General features: G+C 44.9%; 1 protein-coding gene across 1 annotated transcript in view; it reads right to left on the bottom strand.

The window, feature by feature from the left end:
• Positions 1 to 16,840, bottom strand: part of TCAIM (T cell activation inhibitor, mitochondrial) — a 46,614-nt gene extending 29,774 nt beyond the window's left edge. Inside the window, exons 1-5 of the mRNA XM_026649352.2 lie at positions 16,750 to 16,840; positions 13,517 to 13,590; positions 3,415 to 3,550; positions 2,595 to 2,748; positions 1,000 to 1,240 (exon numbers count right to left, since the gene is read on the bottom strand). Of these exons, the coding sequence (XP_026505137.1) occupies positions 1,000 to 1,240; positions 2,595 to 2,748; positions 3,415 to 3,550; positions 13,517 to 13,545 (560 nt within the window). The 5' untranslated portion in view covers positions 13,546 to 13,590; positions 16,750 to 16,840. The remainder of the gene's footprint in view (positions 1 to 999; positions 1,241 to 2,594; positions 2,749 to 3,414; positions 3,551 to 13,516; positions 13,591 to 16,749) is intronic.
• Positions 16,841 to 19,188: the final 2,348 nt, after the last annotated feature.

Below are 19,188 nucleotides of genomic sequence, written 5' to 3'. Positions count from 1 at the left end.
TAAGTTAACTGCATATATTAAATTGCCAAACCTTTGGATATTTAAGATGATGCCCTAAGGCTGAAACAGATGTTAGAAGCTTATACACAAAAAGATGATAGGCACTGCAAAAACCACACTATACAGATAGAGCATTTTTATAGGGCTCTAACATGGTGCCCAATTAATGTCTTGACTTGTATAGATTTAAATTTATTATTTTGTGTTCCGAAAGCTCTAAGTAAATTACAAGAGACAGAGTACTGACTGAGTTATAACACCTGAAATCTGTTGATTTCCCTGATGAATCTACAGTGGTATTCCACAGCAAAGCAATGAAAAACTAGGATTAAACATTCCTTGCCTGTTTGCCCATCGTTCACCAGAGTCTATGATTACAGCAGTTGCTCATTTGAACACTGGTCAATTACATCACTATAGGGTAAAGAACAATATTTGGAGGGAGTGATAAAAATTTAGCAGTTTGTCAAAAATTCTTAACCTATTTTACCACTATTAAAATCAGACTAAACAACATACCGTATATACTCGCTCATTATCCCGTTCGTTTATAAGCTGACACCCCAAGATGGTTAGGTAAAAATAGCAAAAACTGTATGACCCTTTCATAAGCCGACCCTATATTTCAGGGGTTGGCAAACTTTGGCTCCCGGCCGTCAGGGTAAGCCGCTGGCAAGTCGGGCTGTTTTGTTTACTTGGAGTGTCTGCAGGCATGGAGCCCCTCAGCTCCCTGTGGCCGCGGTTTGCTGTTCCCAGCCAATGGGAGCTGAGGGGCTCCATGCCTGCAGACACTCCAGGTAAACAAAACGACAATGTATTAGATGTTCAATTCAATGATTCCATAGAGTTTAAAATCATCAAATTTTGGTGTCGACCCATTTATAAGCCGACCCCCGCTCTTTGATGCGTCACTTTTTTACCAAAAATATTCGGCTTATGAACGAGTATATACGGTATATTACAAAACACTAGTTTAGTTAAATAAAAACCTTTACCTACATTAGAGTAATTTCCACCCTCTGGGCTTGTTCTAGTTCTTCCTCAGGATCCTTGAATCCAGTAAATGAGTAGTAAGTCTTGTCCCATTTGATAGGCCTGTAAAACGTCCCTTTTACTTCTTTGTGAGGCTGAGAGTTCACGCTTTGGACATGCTCAGTAGATAAGCTGCAGGAGTTGAGAATGTCCAATACTGTGCTTAATAAGTCCCTGGTGTGCAAAGTAAAACTGACGGCTCGAAAACCTATAAAACGCAACCCTCAAAACAATTAATATTGTATTCAACTGAATAGCTGAGCTTTTAGATGCATTCACATTGTTTCATTCTTGTCTTAAAGCTAAAACAAACCATACATGTATTATATGATAAATTTCAAAGTGAAATTATAACATTTATTTAACAAGTACTGTAGATTTCAAACTATTATCATGGCAGAAGGCATCAGAATATAGTTTAATATTTACAACTGTACAAGTCCAGAGCTATAACTACTAGGATATTTCAACTATTTGGCTCAATGGGTGAATCTGAAGCTTATCTGCAATTGTGACAAATAGAAAATAAAGATGACGGAGGTGCAAACACTTCTATTGCTTTAACTCCAACAGTTTTGTCCGAGAGCCCTTTATGTAAGATTTATTAACAAAAAAATACTACTTTGGATTAAATATACTGTAGACAGGCAAGGATCTAAGACTACTTCACAAACAGTAAGCCTCAACACCTATGAAATTCCAGAGACAAGCATTACACATATTCTACAGAGGTGTAAACTAAGGCACAGAGATGTTAACTGACTCGCACAGTGTTACAGCAAGTCAGTGGCAAAAGCAGGAACAGAACCACACAAACCCAGTCTCCCCTGTTCCAACTACTAAACAACCCCCCTTTTTTCTTATATCTAAGTGGCTCAAATATACCACTATTTTTCTCTGCCGGCTAGTATGATTTTCTTCTTCTAGCAGAAGGATCACTCAAAATTCATTTATGTGAGAATTTTCTGACCACTAGAAAACAGAACATGAATTAAAATACAGACTAACACTTCATTAGACAAAATTGTAAAAAATCTGAGGAAAATTCAGAGACAAGAATACCAAACTTGCCAGTGAAGCATTGTATGTTCTCTTAAGTGAATATTAACTGAAATTTACAAACCGCACTTTAAAATGTACCCCTGCTACTCTAGGTGATTCAGCACTTCTAGAACATACTGAGAGTCTACATGCTACAGCTGGACCAAATAATGAGAAAATAAAAGTAACACCCTAAACTATCTTGAAGTTATACACAGACAGTTGAATTAAAAGCACTGATATCTGGCAAGTATTTCAGGGTATTATTTCAATTTCATTGTAAGATTATTGACTGGACTCCTAGTTACATTTAAACCCATTATAACCACTCTCTCTTAATAAAGATTTTTCATTAGAAAAATGTGTAATTACTTGGGATGGCCTTTAGGGGCCTGATCCAATGCCAATTGACATCAATGGGTATTAGGTAAGGCACTATAAAAGGTGTGAAGAGTACAAAACTATGGAAAGGATTTTCAGTATTTAATTTTGCAAGAGAAATTGTCAGATAAAAAAGGCACCTGCAGCACTGAAGGATTCTTGGACATCAGAAGAGTTTTGTTCTCTCTCTCTCACATAAAAAGTGAGTTGAGTTGGCTTAAAAGACTTAAATCCTGGTTTCTGGAGATTCTCCAAATAGCCATTTAACCTCTTAAGAGAGTTTTCATTGATTTCCTGTAGAAAACAAAATAAGAGCCACTGTAAATACTTAACTTTGTCCACTTTCTCAACATAGCATATTTATTTAAAAGTAGGCTAACAGTGTTAGTTTAATAAGATACAACTAAATTTCAAAATATTAAACATAGTTCACAATTCCATGAAAACACATCAATGTATTCCAGATAGAAAGGTGACTGAGTAATTTTATTAAAAAATTGTCTTCATTGCATGAATAGCTGCCTTGATGGTAGATAAGGGTAAACGGAAGTTAAAGCATATATAATGTTCAAGATAGCTTCCAAAACCAGGTAAAAATTAGGTTTGATTAAAAGTAAAAGGTCATTCTTTGTAAGGGTTGTCTCAGGTTTAAAAAAAATAAAATGGAGTGTTGCATTAGTTCTATGTTTTGTATGGATCAAGACTCCAGATTGTCAGAGACAGCAATGCATAGTGAAAGGCTGATTAGTGAGTTTGGGGATATACTTTGTCCAAATTATAAGAATTTGCTGGACATTATCTTCTTAAAGTTCTATTTTCCTAATCACCGATATCAATCATTTTAGTTCTACAATAGGTAGATCAAGCTTTGACAGCGTAAAAACTAAACTAATAACATACTTCCATTCTTCACATACCATATAAATGAAAACACCATTAGAAACAAAAATATATTTTTACCCTTTCTCTGGGATGCTGGCCAAAGAAATCTGGATGCACAGCAAAATAGAAAGGTCTGAGAGCATTGACGGCTTCAGCACCTGACAAAGATCTTGTCTGAAGAACCCACTGTAGCAATATTTTCTCCAGACACAACCTAACAAGGTAATAAAATCTTTATGTATTAAAGTAACCACCAAATAAAAAAGTAATATAAACTACATAAAAGTAATGTTACCAAAACGGTGCAAACAAACACTCATATGAAATACAATCACTTAAAAATAAGCCATACTAGAAGGCTGGATTTTGTCCCATGGGATCTACAAAATCCTATTTAACCAGAACAGGCCTACTGTGTTACAAAGATGGTTGATGCTAATGGTTCTGATTAGTGGCATTCAAAAAGTGGTATTTGGAGAAGGTAAGGTATGCATGTTATAAGTTTATATATGAAATCCTCCACACAAATACCTCTTTTAAACACTGGTGATTGGAATAGTCAGAGGTACTAAGGGCTGCCATCTTGGAATTGTTTCTCAAAGTCAATGCCCATAACTTGAAGGTACGAAAGTAGCTAAGAAGTTTAATATTTGTAAAGCACTTTGCTATTCTTGGATGAAAAGTGCTATAAAAACAAAGCATTAGTTCTGAGCTAAAAAAACACCTCAGTTACTTACCTTCTTGTAACTGTTGTTCTTTGAGATGTGTTGTTCATGTCCGTTCCAATTAGGTGTGCGCGCACTGCGTGAATGGCAGCTGGAAGGTTTTTCTCCTAGTGGCCTTTGTCGGGTCGGCCCGGGCGGCCCCTGGGGTCGCACCTTCATGGTGCTCAATATAGGGGCCTGTCTACCCACCACCCCCTCAGTTCCTTCTTGCTGGCTGCTCGGACAGATGGGTAGGAGGGCGGGTATTGGAATAGACATGAACACATCTCGAACAACAGTAACGAGAAGGTAAGTAACCGTTTTTTCTTCTTTGAGTGCTTGTTCATGTCAATTCCAATTAAGTGGATTACCAAGCCCAAATTTTGGAGGCGGGGTCAGAGCTCAAAGGTTCACTGACTGTAGCACTGCTCTACCAAAGGCTGTATCATCTCTGGCCTGCTGGGTAATAGCGTAATGCGAGGCAAAAATGTGTATTGATGACCATGTCGCTCCTCTGCATATTTCCTGGGTTGGAACATGCAGCTGATGAAGCCTGTGCCCTCGTGGAGTGCGCTGTGAGCGGAGGGGCAGGAGACAGAGTTGGAAAATAGAGTTCGCGACATCCGGGCGCAAGGACCACTCATGGCCGTGGAACAACCTGCTGAGATAGTCTGCCAACTCGTTCTGTACCCCGAGGAGGATCGAGTGAGCTATGCAAAAGTCCCACAGTCTAAGGGGTTCCTGGCACAGGGGAGAGAAGCGTGCACCTCCGTCTATATAAAACATCACTGTCATGTTGTCTGTCATGACTGATACACATTTCCCCTCCAGATGAACTCGGAAGGTCTGGCATGCTAGGCGGACTGCTTTCAAATCTCTGATGTTGATGTGAAGGGAGAGCTCCGCCTAGGACCAGAGACCTTGTGTCCTGAGGTCTCCCAGGTGTGCCCCCCCACCCCAATGCTGACACGTCCATCACCATCAAAAGGGATGGGTGAGGTCTGGTGAAGGGGAGCCCCGCACACCTTACCTGCGGGTCGAGCCACCACAGGAGGGACTTGAGGACTGGATGAGGCAGAGTGACGATCTTGTCCAGACCGCCCCGAACTGGGCGATACACCGAGGCTAGCCACGCCTGAAGAGGCCGGAGTCTGAGTCTAGCGTGCTGTACTACATAGGTACAAGCGGCCATGTGTCCCAGAAGCTTCAAGCAATTCCTTGCTGTGGTTGTAGGGAACTGTCTGAGGTTTTGAATGTTGTCACCCAGGGACCGGAACCACGATTCCGGGAGGTACGCTGTGGCCTGTGTGGAGTCTAGTACCACTCCTATAAACTCTATCTGCTAAACGGGAGACAGAGTTGATTTTTGCGCATTGAGAAGAAGGCTCAGTTCGTCGAAAGTTGCTCTTATGAAGCCAAGTTGTGCCTCCACTTGCGTCCTGGAGCGGCCCTTGATTAGCCAGTCGTCGAGGTACAGAAACACCTGTACCTATCGCTTGCACAGGAACACAGCCACAACTGCGATGCACTTGGTAAACACTTGAGGAGCCGCTGACAGGCCAAATGGGAGGACTGTGAACTAGTAGTGCTTGAGGTTCACCATGAATCTGAGGTACCTTCTGTGGGACAGCATAATCTAAATGCGAAAGTAAACATCCTTCAAGTCAAGGGTGGCATACCAGTCCCCTGGATCCAAGGAAGGGACAATGGAGGCCAAAGAGACCATGGGGAACTTCAGTTTCTTCATGAACTTGTTGAGATCTTTCAGGTCTAGAATGGGCCTGAGGCCACCTTTGGCTTCCGGTTTTGCGCAATACCGGGAATAGAAGCCCTAGCCCTTCAGCTCCAGAGGAACCTCTTCCACTGCCCCAGCAACAAGAGCAAGTGCACCTCTTGTATGAGGAGTTGCTCATGAGCAGGGTCCCTGAAGAGGGACAGGGAAGGGGGGTGGAAGGGCACAGAATTGGTGGGACTATCCCCTTTCTACCATGCGGAGTACCCAGCGATCCGATGTAATACAGGCCCACACAGGGAAGAAAGGGGACAGTCGGCACGAGAAGGTAAGGTGGTATGGATCCAGTGTCCAGACTGGTGCATCGCCCCTGGGAGCATCTTCACAAGGTCTGCTACTGGCCAGCAGACTGCTTCGCCTGACCAGAGCCCTGGCCTGAAGAGTGGGGCCTCTTTCTGTTGTTTCTACCCCACCTGCGGGAGAAGTCCTGCCTATTTTGAGGCTGGTATAAAGACGGTGGGGGGCTGCGGTGTAAATGTTTCTGCTGGTTTGCCGGAGTGCGGAGGCCCAGAGACTTGAGGGTGGCCCTTGAGTCTTTCAGGCTATGAAGCCAGGAGTCTGTTTTCTCCAAAAACAGGGCCGAACCCTCAAAGGGGAGGTCTTGAATTGTTTGCTGGACCTCATAAGGAAACCCAGACACCTGTAGCCAGGTGCTCCGTCTCATGGCTATACCCAGTAAGTCTGCCACATCAAGGGCTGCCTGAAGTGAGACTCAGGGAAACCAGTTTTCCTTATGCCACTAGAGAGAATTCTGCCCTGGAGTCCTCCGGCAACAAGTCCGTGAATTCGGCCATCGATCTGCAGGAGTTGTAATTGTACCTGCTGAGGACAGCCTGGTGGTCAGAGATCCGGAATTGTAGCTCCCCCAGTGGCATAAATTCTCCTCCCAGAGGTCCATCTTTTTTGCCTCCCGATTTTTTGGGAAGGGGCCCTAGCAGCCTTGCCGCTCCCGCTCATTCGCCTTGGCTACCACTAGGGAGTCTGGTGGAGGGTGGGTATAGAGGTGCACGAACCCTTTAAAGGGAACGAAATACCTCCACTCATTCCACTTTGCCGTTGGTGGCAAAGAGACTGGAGTCTTCCACATCTTAGTGGTCTCTTGTATGGTCCATATCAGAGGCAGGGCGATACAGGAGGGACCAGAAGGGGCAAGGATGTCCTCCATCGGGTCAGAGGACTCGACCACCTCCTCAGCCTGGGTGCCCACATTTTGCACCACCCTGTGCATCAGTTGTTGGAGCACCCTCCTCTAGGGCTGGGGCCATTGATGTGCACACCATTGCCTTGTCAGGCGAGAAGGACGACGAGGCCCTAGTCGGGAGTGGTTCCTGCTTGTTACCCCCGGCGCTGAGGGGATCTCGTGGTGCAGCTGGTACCAGGGCGGCCAGGGCTGGTGCCGCTGTCAGTGCCCCAGCGAGCACGGCTGACATTGATGCCAGAGGTACAGCGACCATCTGGGAGGCTGAGGGCACATATGTCGCCGACTTAGAATAGGACCAGCGGCTCTGGCCCTGGCGGAAGGTCCAGGGGTCCAAAATGGTCACTGGGCAGGGGGCTGCCACTGACCCGGCCACGGTCTCGGTTGGAGATGGTATCCTTGCCTGTGGGACCTCAAACTCCTGCTCCTCCTGGATCGGGAGCAGTAGGACTCTGTAAGATGACCACGGAGGAGCAGAGTGCGTCTGTGCTGGAGAGCGGCATCTAGGGCTAGGGGACTGGTGCAGCTCCCCTACCTGCACGCTTGTTGATGGTACCGGTGATTGGTGCCGAGGGGATGGCAATTGGCACGGCATTATCTCCGGTTTGCCCCTAGATGGCGCCCAGGTCTCATGGGTGGTGCTGAGACCGCTGCGGGCGTCCTGTCCTGTTTCGGGGGCGGGGGGGGGGGGCAGTGCTGTGAGGGCGATCAGGTCTTCAGTTGCCTCGAATGCCTCCAGTGTGGACGGTATTTGCAAGTCACGGTTCTCCCAGACAGGGGAGGGGAGGGGGTCCAGACTCAACTGGTCCTAGGGAGAGTCAGGAGTCAACGCAACCTTCAATGTGGATGCCGAGCTTGTGTGACCCGACGCGGGTCTCATAGAGGCGGGCTCCTTCAGCGCTGCTCTGGGCGTGGTGGAGCGTCCCCTCTCAGGTCTTCTCTTCTTGTGGGGGACTGGAGAATGAGAGTGCGCGGAGCTCCTATGAGGAGATGCCTGCCAGTGCCAAGAGTCTCTATTGGAGTCCTTTCTCAGTGCCGACTCATGTCCCGACGGTTCCAGGGCACTGTGCCCTGGTGCCGAAGTGCTCAGCGTTGGCTCCGCTGAGCCGGGGTCCGAATGGGCATGCAAAGCAACCTCATTTAGCAGTACTTTGAGGTGCTGCTCCCTCTCTTTTTGGGTCCTCAGCCGAAAACCTCTGCAGATTTTGCAGCGCTCCTTGAAGTGGCATTCCCCCAGACACTTCAGGCAGGAAACATGAGGGTCACTTTTTGGCATATGCTTGCCACAGTCTATGCAGGGTTTAAACCCTGGGGATTGAGGCATGCCCCAGTATCAGGGAAAAAAGGGGGAGTGTGATGGTGTACCCCATGAGGCTTTATGGAAATATGCTTATGAATGTATATATGACATAACTGGAATATGTTTTATGCTACACATGCCATGTAACATATCTCTGTAAAGGTAATGATCTACTGAATACATTCCTCCTATTTGTATGCATGTGTCATTGTTGTATTTGAAGTTATGAATATTGGCTGTGTACTTGCTTGATTTCTAAGTAGCTTTAGTAAAGCATTTGGTCAGCTTCTTGAGAAAGGAATGTGCAAATCAAGAAGCACTTAAAGGACAATGAATCTTGGAAGGTTCCAATCCACATAAGAAGTCTACCTGAGGACGTTCAGGGTAGCATGTAAACAATGGCTGCTGCCAGTAAAAACTGAGTCATGCATGGACATGTGACTTGCCCATGTGACTCCAAAACTCCATCTTGGAGCTGGACTTTGCATAGGAGAGAGGAGGTGGTCTCTACCCACAAGAGAAAGTCTATTTAAACCCCTGGGAGACCCCTCCATTTTGTCTTCAGCTGGCTAAAGAGATAGCCTCTCCACCCCCAAGGATACCTGAAAGAAACTGGAACAAAGGACAGTAACTACAGGGGGTGTGAGTGATTGCTGGACCCAGACTAAATGGAGACTAGTCTGTAAAAGGAAGCTTACTGGAATTCCTCTGAGGGAGAGGTTTTTATCTGTATTCAGTTTTCTTACTGTATTAGACATAGACTTGCGTGTTCTATCTTATTTTGCTGGGTAATTCACTTTGTTCTGTCTGCTATTACTTGGAACCACTTAAATCCTACTTTTTGTATTTAATAAAATCACTTTTTACTTATTAATTAACACAGAGTATGTATTAATACTGGTGTGTGTGTGTGTGTGTGCAAATAGCTGTGCATCTCTCTCTATCAGTGTTATAGAGGGCGAACAATTTATGAGTAAAAACAGATTTATTTGGGGTTTAGACCCCATTGGGAGTTGGGCATCTGAGCGTTAAAGACAGGAACACTTCTGTAAGATGCTTTCAGCTAAGTCTGCAGCTTTGGGACACGTGGTTCAGACCCTGGGTCTGTGTTGGAGCAGACTGATGTGTCTGGCTCAACAAGACAGGGTGCTGGAGTCCCAAGCTGGCAGGGAAAGCAGGGGTAGAAGTAGTCTTAGCACATCAGTTGGTAGCCCCAGGGGGGTTTCTGTGATCCAACCCATCACAGGGGGGAACCAAAGGGTGCACCCCCCAACTAAACCTTATCTAAAACTAACACTAACTATACTTTATATATGAACTATTTACACGAAGAAGTTAAAGAAACTAGGGGAACTGCACTTGCAGAGCAAGAGCCACGAGCATTCAGGCTAACTGTCACAGGTGGTAAGAAGGAACTGAGGGGATGGCGGGTCGGCAGGGCCCTATAGTGAGCGCAATGAAGGCGCAACCACAGGGGGCGCCCAGGCCGACCCAACGGAGGCTGCTGGGGAAAAACCTTCCGGCTGCTGTGCATGTGGCATGTGCACACCTAATTGGAATTGACATGAACAAGCACTTGAAGAAGAAATAATCATATTTCAACACAGAGAAGGCATCCCTTGTTCACTTCTGAGAACCACATGCCATGGCTATTTTTAATCCTGAGCAAACTTACTTCATTTCCCAAGCATATTCTTGTATAGAAGACAAAATGATGTAAGGAGGTAGACTGGAGTGAAAGAAAATAAGCTTATTTGAAAATGAGAGTGCTGAAAGTGAGGAAAGATGCAAGAACAGGGGGAAGAAGAGGGATGTTGACAGATTTAATTTCCATCATAGATGAAGAAGATTGTATAAAGTAAGATTTGAAGAGAGGGAGTGTTTGGATGAAGAAATTTAGATAGATCAGAAAGCACAAGTTAAAGGGGGAGCTTCAATTGTGGACAATTAAAGGAGAGAGTTCAAGATTGTAAGAGCAAGTAGTGGGCAAATGGGAGATAGTGTGTCTTTAGTTTTAGAAATTTGTAAATACTGGGATTACAATTCTGAACTGATGTGAAAACTAACAAGATGCAATGAACATGATATGGTTACATTTCCTGCAGTGGCAGAGTTATATAACCACAGCACTCTTGATTGCCCCAGAAGGCTCTCAGGAGGCAGAGCTGAAGTAAGGGCAAATTCTGGCAACATTCTGGAAATGACAAAGAGCAGACTTGCATGGCAGATTAGAGAAATGAGAGGAAAAGGCAAATTCTGGGTAAAAGATCACTAAGGTTTCTGACCATAGTACAAAGTTGTCTGAGTTGTTGTGTTAAATGAACAGGACAGCACTTTTATAAATACCAAGGGCAGCGTGTAAATGGTAAATGTTTAACAATGGAATTTTTCCTTCCCGACTGATCTCACATAGCATACTAATTAATTTACCATGAGAAGTCATTTTTCCTTCATCATCTTAGTTTCAAACTGAATGTGAATGCTGATGGAAGAGCACTTCAGTTCTGTTCAGCAGTAAAACACTTTAAATGAAAGACACTGTATAAATTTAAAACTATAGACCAAAACCCCCCCCCCCCCCCCCCCAAAACCCCACACTTCACAAAATTAAATACAAGGCAGACAAAATCATAGTATGGTCAGAGGTTGATAAACTCGAGACAGGCGAATAAATGAAAGATAAGAGGCATAACTGCATATCTTTCACATAGAAATGATGACCATATAAAAATAATAAGACAGCCTTATAAAACTCCATTCACCTGATTTCCTGGGGTGAGTAATTTTACTGGAGAATAAATTGTGATGAACATTTCTTTTTGTCTACTCCTACCCTATAAAAGAAGTTGGCTAACAGATTTTTTTTGTTTTTTTGGGGAGGGGGAGGGGAGTTGGGGAGGAGAGTATGTGCCTGGACTGTTAAAATTATCTTGATAATTTTGCAAGGCTGAAATAAGATGACCAAAAGGGAGATCAATCAATCGAGTTTTATTGCACTTGCCAAATGCCTTTGCAAACAAACACCATAGTCAAATTGCAGTTAGTTCAAATTTTATGAGATCTAGTAAAACCATCATCAACAAACCCAAGAAAGACGACCCAAGAACGTTTTACAAGCCAAGATCTGTGCAAATATGGATATTCTGAAAATCAAATAACTTAAGAGAAAGTCAGTGCAATATGAAGATAACAACCAGATGGTTTGGTCTTTGGGAGCCATCTTTTCTTTTCCAAAATCATTAAATAGTGAGTCAAATTAAAATAGAACTTGCATAGATCCATAACATTTTAGGGTCATCTCCAAATCTCTTTTACACCACTTGGGCAGCAGATTCATTCATGTGAATACCTTTCCATCCAGCAATTAAAACAAGGTCAGATATCAGAGTCTCATGTGCATGTCTAAATTTTATTTTTAACAATTTTTTTAAAACAAGTATTGAGATCTCAAGTTGAGATAAGGACCCTGATCTTGTTTGTCAGTATCTCTAACACTTTGGTCAGGGCTTAAATTCTCCCCAAGTATTTCCCGGGGCTTGGTGCCAGGGCTCCCGCAGGTTTGAAAATATTTACCAGAGCTCTGTTCTGGATGGCTCTGGCTGAATTTAAGCCCTGCCCTTAGTTAACAACAAAACAACTGATGAGGCTAATAAAAAAGGGTAGGTGAATATTTAAGATTCAAATAAACTTGCAGGGCTTGAAGAATTCATCTGACCATGACAAGCACAAAGCTTTCTCTGACGAAGATGGGGAGCCCTTACAGTTAAAAAAAATAACCTTTGAAATGTGAACCAAATGTAAACCAAAGCAACACAGTCTTGTATTGGCAGAGAGACAACTCTACCACCTCTTCTGTTACTCCTAGTTTTGTCAAGAATCAGAGTGAAATTACCAAGACTGGTCAGCTTCACCACTGTTATTCAGGAAAGGACAGTAGTAAAAGTTACCCCTCCCATATACAACTTCTTTGCAGTAACCAGGAGGCTCTGAGGCAGTAAGAGAAAGGAGTGTCTGGAAGGGAAAATCTAAGTACTTTACATTTAATCAGACACAGTTAGAAGCTCATACAAAAGATAGTCTGAAAAAAAGATCCATGGATAATACCCATACAAGAATGTCAGCACCCTACCCCTTCATAGTTGCTTGGCAAGGGGCCTAGGCTCCCTGTACCTTACCTGTTCCCATCTTTAAAAGTTACCTCTGGCTAAAGTACAAGGTTTTCCTCATAAGTTTAAAAAAAAAAAAAAAAAGGTTGAGACATACAAATCACATTTATCCAAGATCTTAATGAGAAAATGGCGATAGATGGGAAACAAAAAAAATAAAACTGCTATATGTAACATTACCATGGTAGAAGGTAGGCTGAGGATCCTAGCAAAAAACTATTCTGAACTTACTCAAAGGAGGAACACTCACAGACCATAATTAACCTATGTAACAGAATGAAGAATATACACAGAAAAGATGGAAGACAGATCTTGAGGCATCCCATAGCTGTAGGGAGAAATTAAGAAATTAAAATTTATGTAGAGAAAAAAAATGCAAAGAAGGTGTCCTTGGCTTCTTGCTCAAGGAGTGATCAATTTTCCCCAAAACCGCATTCAGATTAAGGAGGATAAGAAGAGACAGGGATTCATGTTCAAAAGCAAAATCATTACCACCAAGAGTAGGGCAGTCTCACTATTGTGAAAGATATTATCAAACACAATCTCTGCTACAAGATGTTATGCAACAGGATTGCAAGACAGAATCATTGATGAAATAATACTCCCTGTTGAAGATTGTTGTCAAAATCTATTAAACATAACTTTTTCCTGTAGCTTTCGCATTGAATATCTTTGTTAAAAGTAATTTACTTTACCCTTACAGTTCACTTTATCTGTAATTCTGAACTTTAATAGCATAAGAATTCAGTTATATTTTGGATATTTAATTTTAGCTTTGTTATATCACCTTATTTCACCCAATAAAGCCATACTCAAACCTATGTTCTGTTTAGCCTGTGTCTAACTATTCATCCTCCATTGGATGACTGAATGTGTATTGCAGCTATTGTGGTAAAAATGTCAAATGGCACATGGATAACAAATGACCGATTCAGAGAAAAATTGAAAAGTATTAAACACAAAACCTCCAGCTTTTAATTACTAAGTTAAAGGGTAGATTAATTTGGCAATCAATCTTACCTCCTCACAGCCCCCAAATGGCAAAACATCTCACTGCTTATGCTCAAGTCAACTTTCAGACATCCGCTAGATCACTTAAAGAAGAATACAAAAAGAAAGTATATTTAATGATTGTGTCCATGTATATTTCCCCCTTTCAATTCTCTAAAAAACTGTTTTACAATTTAAGTAACAGTGGCAATGAACAATTAAGAAAATCCACAATGCAGGATTTGGTTTTACACAAGGATGCTTTTAGATTTTTTCCTAAGCTACAGGAAAAAAGTATCCTTTAGTAAATTATGTGATAAAACGTGTACTCTGTATTAATATAGGTGGATTTGAACTGACACTATTTGAAAATCTTAAACAGAATAATTTAAAGATACTCCAGTTTCTGGTGAGTATGGCTTTTAAAAAAAGTCCTTTGATATATTTAAAATGTTTTTCAATCTCACTGTTGTTTTTTATAACTGTCTTTTCAGCACAGGAGAAATTGATTGGCTACAAGGGGGAAACAGTGAAATTGACTATGAACAAAGTGCCCTCAAATCCACAAAATAAAACAAAACAAAAATAAAGCAAAACAGTTTTCCACCCAAACTTCTTCCAGTTATCTTAGGTGCTACATTTAACTTCAAATTTTTTAAAACAAAGTTTTCAAGTTGGTTGTGTCCCCTTAAAAACAGGTGGCAGATACAAAACCAATAAAAGAAAATATTTTTTCATACAATGTATATTAGATATGGAATCCAGCGCCATAAGATATCGAGGCAAAAATCTTAGCAGATTTCAAAATGAAATTAGCAATTTTTTGTATGGATAACAAGAAAATCTAGAATTACTGTAATAAACACTAAATAAACCAACCAACCAAAAGCCACCAAACAGTTTTGGAAGGGCTTAAGCCAATTTCTAACTACTGAGGGTTAGGAGGGAGTATTTCTGGAGGCAGATTCTCTCATAACTGCCTGCTGCAGTTTTCTTGCGTCTTCCTCTGAAACATCTGGTGTTGGCTACAGTATTAATTATGTTATTAAACTGATCAACTGAACACACACAGAATTATTTCATCTGCACCCTAATCAAAAGACAGTTGTGTCTGAGCAAAACACAACTTTATTTCCTCAAACAAACTAGATTTATACTGCACTCCACTTGTAACACCAAAGTCTTTGGGAATAAAGCATCATTTTTGCCTTATCACTTCAGAACTCAAAGTGAATATATTTGGTTTCATAGTCCTATTGAGCCTTACTTCTCAACCGTAACATGAAGGGAGAGTGACATGCAAAAAGTTACTGCATTTTAAAAAAAACAAATCTGTCTTTAAATTTTAATGTATTTTTTCAATTTTTATAGAGTGTTAATCAAGTGATACCTAGGGAAGCTTGAAACAAATTGTGTTTTAATAGTCCATTCACCATATATTTTTAAAAACAGCCCTAATAATTTTTGCTTTAATACTTTTGGAATTCTCCATAAATCTAGGGCCAAACACTTCCCTACGTCAAGTATAAGGGTATTGGCTAATATGTATGTAGGCCTTTTTTTTCCCTTTTGGAAAGGCATAAAATAGTTCAGCATAATTGGCTCCTCAAGGGAAGCAGCATAGTGTGTGTATAAGTAGTCACTGCTGTCAGTTTCTCACATTTAACTGAGCACTTGATTGCTGTGAGCATTCCCAGCAGTATGCTGAACTGAACAACTGAACATTCCAGGTATACCAATGTTAGTAAGAGTGACAGATGTCATGAACAGGCAAAAGCTGAAGGAGTTTAAATACAAAGGAAATATTCACTTTTCTCATGCAGCACAAAATCTGCTATGGTTAACCAGTTAAGTCAACAATTTGATCACTTTTCTAAAACAATTTTAAAAACCCCAACATACTCTTTAAAATAGCGTGTGATTTGGTGAAAGATTTTTGTAGATTCTAGTCTTATGCCTGCTGAAGCAGCTACCCATTTCCCTAACTGGCCAGACTGCAGCATGGTTACTTCAACAACAGTGTATACAGAATGAACTAAAACATTCATATAAACATTTTAGCTACAACATTTCCATAGGTTAAGAGTACAACACTAGAGCTGGTTGTGTGGCTTTTTGCTACCTCAGGCAAATTCAGAGTGGTCATAAGCAGTGCAAATACAAAAATTCAAAGACTTGAGTAGGTTTTTAAAATAGAATTTGCTGGGTGCTTCATCAGATATCTCCAGACTGCAAAAACTGCCTTAAAATTAAAATCTAAAATGCGAGTCTTTAGCTCTATGCAAGAGAGAATGAAGCAGGGCCGATTTGCCAACAGGAATATTTAAAAGACACCATTGAAATCCACACCATTAACAAGTGACTAAACATTTTGCTGCCTCAGACAGACACCTGTTGGGCCTATGCTGCATTATGTAACAGATCTGAGATGCAGTCATGTAACTGCAGTTCCAAATCAAAGCCTCTGGTGAGACACAGGAAGGGAGGCGTTTGGGTCTCCAGATGAGCAGCGCAGGGTGCCAGAACGCTTCTGCACTCTCAGCATAAATACAGAAGAAGTTTACAAAACACAAGCCAAGTATCTTCCAACTCTTGACCATCCAAAGCGTATAAGGCCAGAGGGCACCATGTAGCTTGATCTCTTGTGTATGACAGGCCACCAACATCTCCTAAACTAGCCTCAAGTATTACAGCCCAGGGGAGGTCAGTCTGCATCCAGACCCTGACCAGAGCAGCCCTACCCCAAGACCCCACGAAGGGCGCTCAGACGCATCAGCCCAGCCCAGCCCCTCCTGGCGGGCTGCGTTTCCGTGGGGTGACTGGTTTAAAATCCCGTCTCTCTGAGGGTGGGTCCGAGCCAAGGCGGGCGTGGGCAGCGCCAGTCACCTGGCCCCGCACAGCACGGGCGTTACAATCCGGACACAAAAAGGGCTGCCTTCAAAAGCGGCAGGGGCTCCATCCACCGTGTGACGGGAAAGCGCCGCCCCCGGCCTGGCTCCCTAAGACAGCGGGCCCGGCAGAGCAGCGGGATCCCGCGGGAAGTTTTAAACGAGCCACGTGGAAACCGATCGCTGTCTCGGCCCAGCCCGGCCCGCTAGCGCGTTCAGCGGGCAGCTCCCGGCCTGTCCCCACCCGGGGTCGTGGGCCAAGGAAAGGCCCGTGAGCGCAGAACCCCACGAGGGCAGCGGAGGCCCTGACACTCCCCCGAGATACGCAGGAGGCCAGCAGCCGCCGTGCCGCGTCAGGCCCCCCAGCCCCCTTACCTCAGCGTCGTGACAGCGGCCCCTCCCCCCGCCTGCCGGAGCTCGGGCCCCATCGCGGGGCGCGCGCGTAGGGAGCCGACACTCAGTGACCCCCCCCCTCCCGAGAGGGAGGAGAAGGAGGCGCGGCCTGAGGGGCGGGGTCGCCGCCGTCACCTTCCCACCTCCCGAGTAGGTTCCTCTCCTCCGCCCACGCTCCGGGTCGCGCGCTGGCCCCTCTTCGCGCGCAGCCGCGTCACCTCGCGCGTTCCTCCAGCCCGCGACCAAGAAAGAGACCGCGCGCACCCCTAGCCGTCAAAGTAGCCGCGCATGCGCGAGAGCTCTGCCGTGCCCAAGCGCCCCGGTGGAGGATGTTTAATTCTCGCAGGCAGAACATAACGGTCCCGGTGCCGAGGGACGGCGGGGCTAGGCCCCCGAGCCCCGCACACGCTGAGGAACGGACTCTCCCGATCTCCCCCCCCCCGCGGGGCAGGCCCGGCCGCCGTTACCGGGCTCCTCCGCAGCGGCAGGCCCCAGGCTCGCTACGCCGCCGCCCCGCACTCCTACCCCAGCGCGGCTGATTTCAGCCGAGTGGAACCGGCCGGAGTTTAGCGGCTCCCACCGCGCGTGTAACGTTGGGGGTTTCACCCTGTTAGCCCCAAGGCCTTGCCTGTAACCGCACACGCCGGAGCCGCACGCCCCTGAGCGCCCGCTGCTGCAACTTCTTCCGCGGGATTTTGGGAGTGGGGGCCTGGCAATGTCTCCTCACCCCGCACCGGGAGTAGCTGGCCTGGCTGGGGAGCCCCGCGCTGCTCTTTCTCGGAGCTGGAAATCAACGTTCACTACTTCTGAACGCAGCTACCCAGCAACAGGAGGCGGGTGGCACCTTAATGACTAACAGATTTATTTGGGCATAAACTTTCGTGGGTAAAAAAACCCACAGAAGTGGGATTGTGGGGGTTTCACGAAAGCTTATGCCCAAATAAATGTTAGTCTTTAAGGTGCCACCAGACGCCTTGTTGTTTTTGTGGATACAGATTAACACGGCTACCCCCTGATACTTGGGAGCTACCCAGCAATTGATATTTATTTGGGAGCTAGAAGTGCAAGCAAAGGGGACATTGTATTCCTTTTAAATAAACACAGAAAGTATGCCCTGAGGTCAGGGCCGGATTAACTTTTTGTGGGCCCGGCCCCAAACATATTTGTGGGCCCCCATTGGGGAAATAGGGCATGTGATGGGGGGCCGTCCGCAGAGCAAGGGGCAGTTGGGGGCAATGAGGCACAGTGGGAGTGGCCCCACTCAGCCCAGCACAAGGGCACTGTTTACAAACCCCAAACTGTTAGACGCCCAGCCCTGTGCTGCCAGCGTGCCCCTTCCCCCAGAGACTTCCCCCACAGATCCCTATGCCCAGCACCCCCTGCCTAGAGACCCCTCCCGCTGACATCCCATCACAACTACACAGCACCCTGCACACCATACCCCCTGCCCAGCTCCCCCACCCACAGATCCCCTACTGTCCAGCACCCCCTTCACAGTCCCACCATCACAGCTGTACAGTGCCCCATATTCCTGAGGGAATTCTGCATCAAATTCTGTGCATAATATTTTAAAATTCTGATTTTTTTTATAATAAATAAATGTGGAAGCTCCACCATGGCAGTGGGGAGCACAGGCCACTGGCTGCATGGAGGTGGGAGAATACCCTGCAGCCTCCCCCACTCCCCCTGGGACAGGGACGTGGCAGTGAGACTGAACCTGACCCTGACAGAGCACTGGGCCAGGCCTGCCTCAGAAACACCCTGGGGCCCTGCCCCTTTTGCGTCAGGTACACCAGATATGGGCAGGGAGGCTCAGCCCAGCAGCAGGATCCAAGTGCAGAGGGACTTAGTGTGGGGGTATCCAGATGGGGGTAAGAGGGTTCTGTGGGGGGCAGTCTGGGTGCAGGCAGCTCAGTGGGGGATCTGGATGCTCAGGGAGGTGCCAGGTGCAGGGGCAATGGGAGTCTGCAGGGGGGACCAAGTGAAAGTGGTTGGAGCTCAGCGGACAGGGAGGGGGGGAGTTTGGGTGCAGGGGAGGTGGGGTTGTTGTACTTAAAGTACTTAACAGGATCTTTTCAGGGGAAATAAGGCAAACGCTACATTCATTGGAAATACATGCATCAATCAACACGGTATCATATGCATATGATCTATATTACACTCATGCACTCACATACACACACAAACACACTTGGTCTTCTTGTTACCAACTAGTTGCTCCCCTTAACTTCACTGGCCAGGTGAGTTAGATAGAGGAGGGGTGGAGCCGGGCTTCTGCCGATCTGGATCAATGCTCCTATGTTGACAAGTCCCAGCGTCCTCTGCAAGACACCTCACATTTATAGCAGCTTCCCTCTCATGCAAATCTATACCAGATTCAAAATCTGTGTCCCTTGGTCCTTTGTGCTGCTTCTTTCTGGG

The sequence above is a fragment of the Terrapene carolina genome, unplaced genomic scaffold, assembly GCF_002925995.2.
Source record: "Terrapene carolina triunguis isolate 2854851 unplaced genomic scaffold, T_m_triunguis-2.0 Scaffold84, whole genome shotgun sequence".
Classification (NCBI taxonomy): domain Eukaryota; kingdom Metazoa; phylum Chordata; order Testudines; family Emydidae; genus Terrapene; species Terrapene triunguis.
Note: the sequence above shows the minus strand (reverse complement) of the source record. Positions and strands in the feature narration are given on the sequence as shown.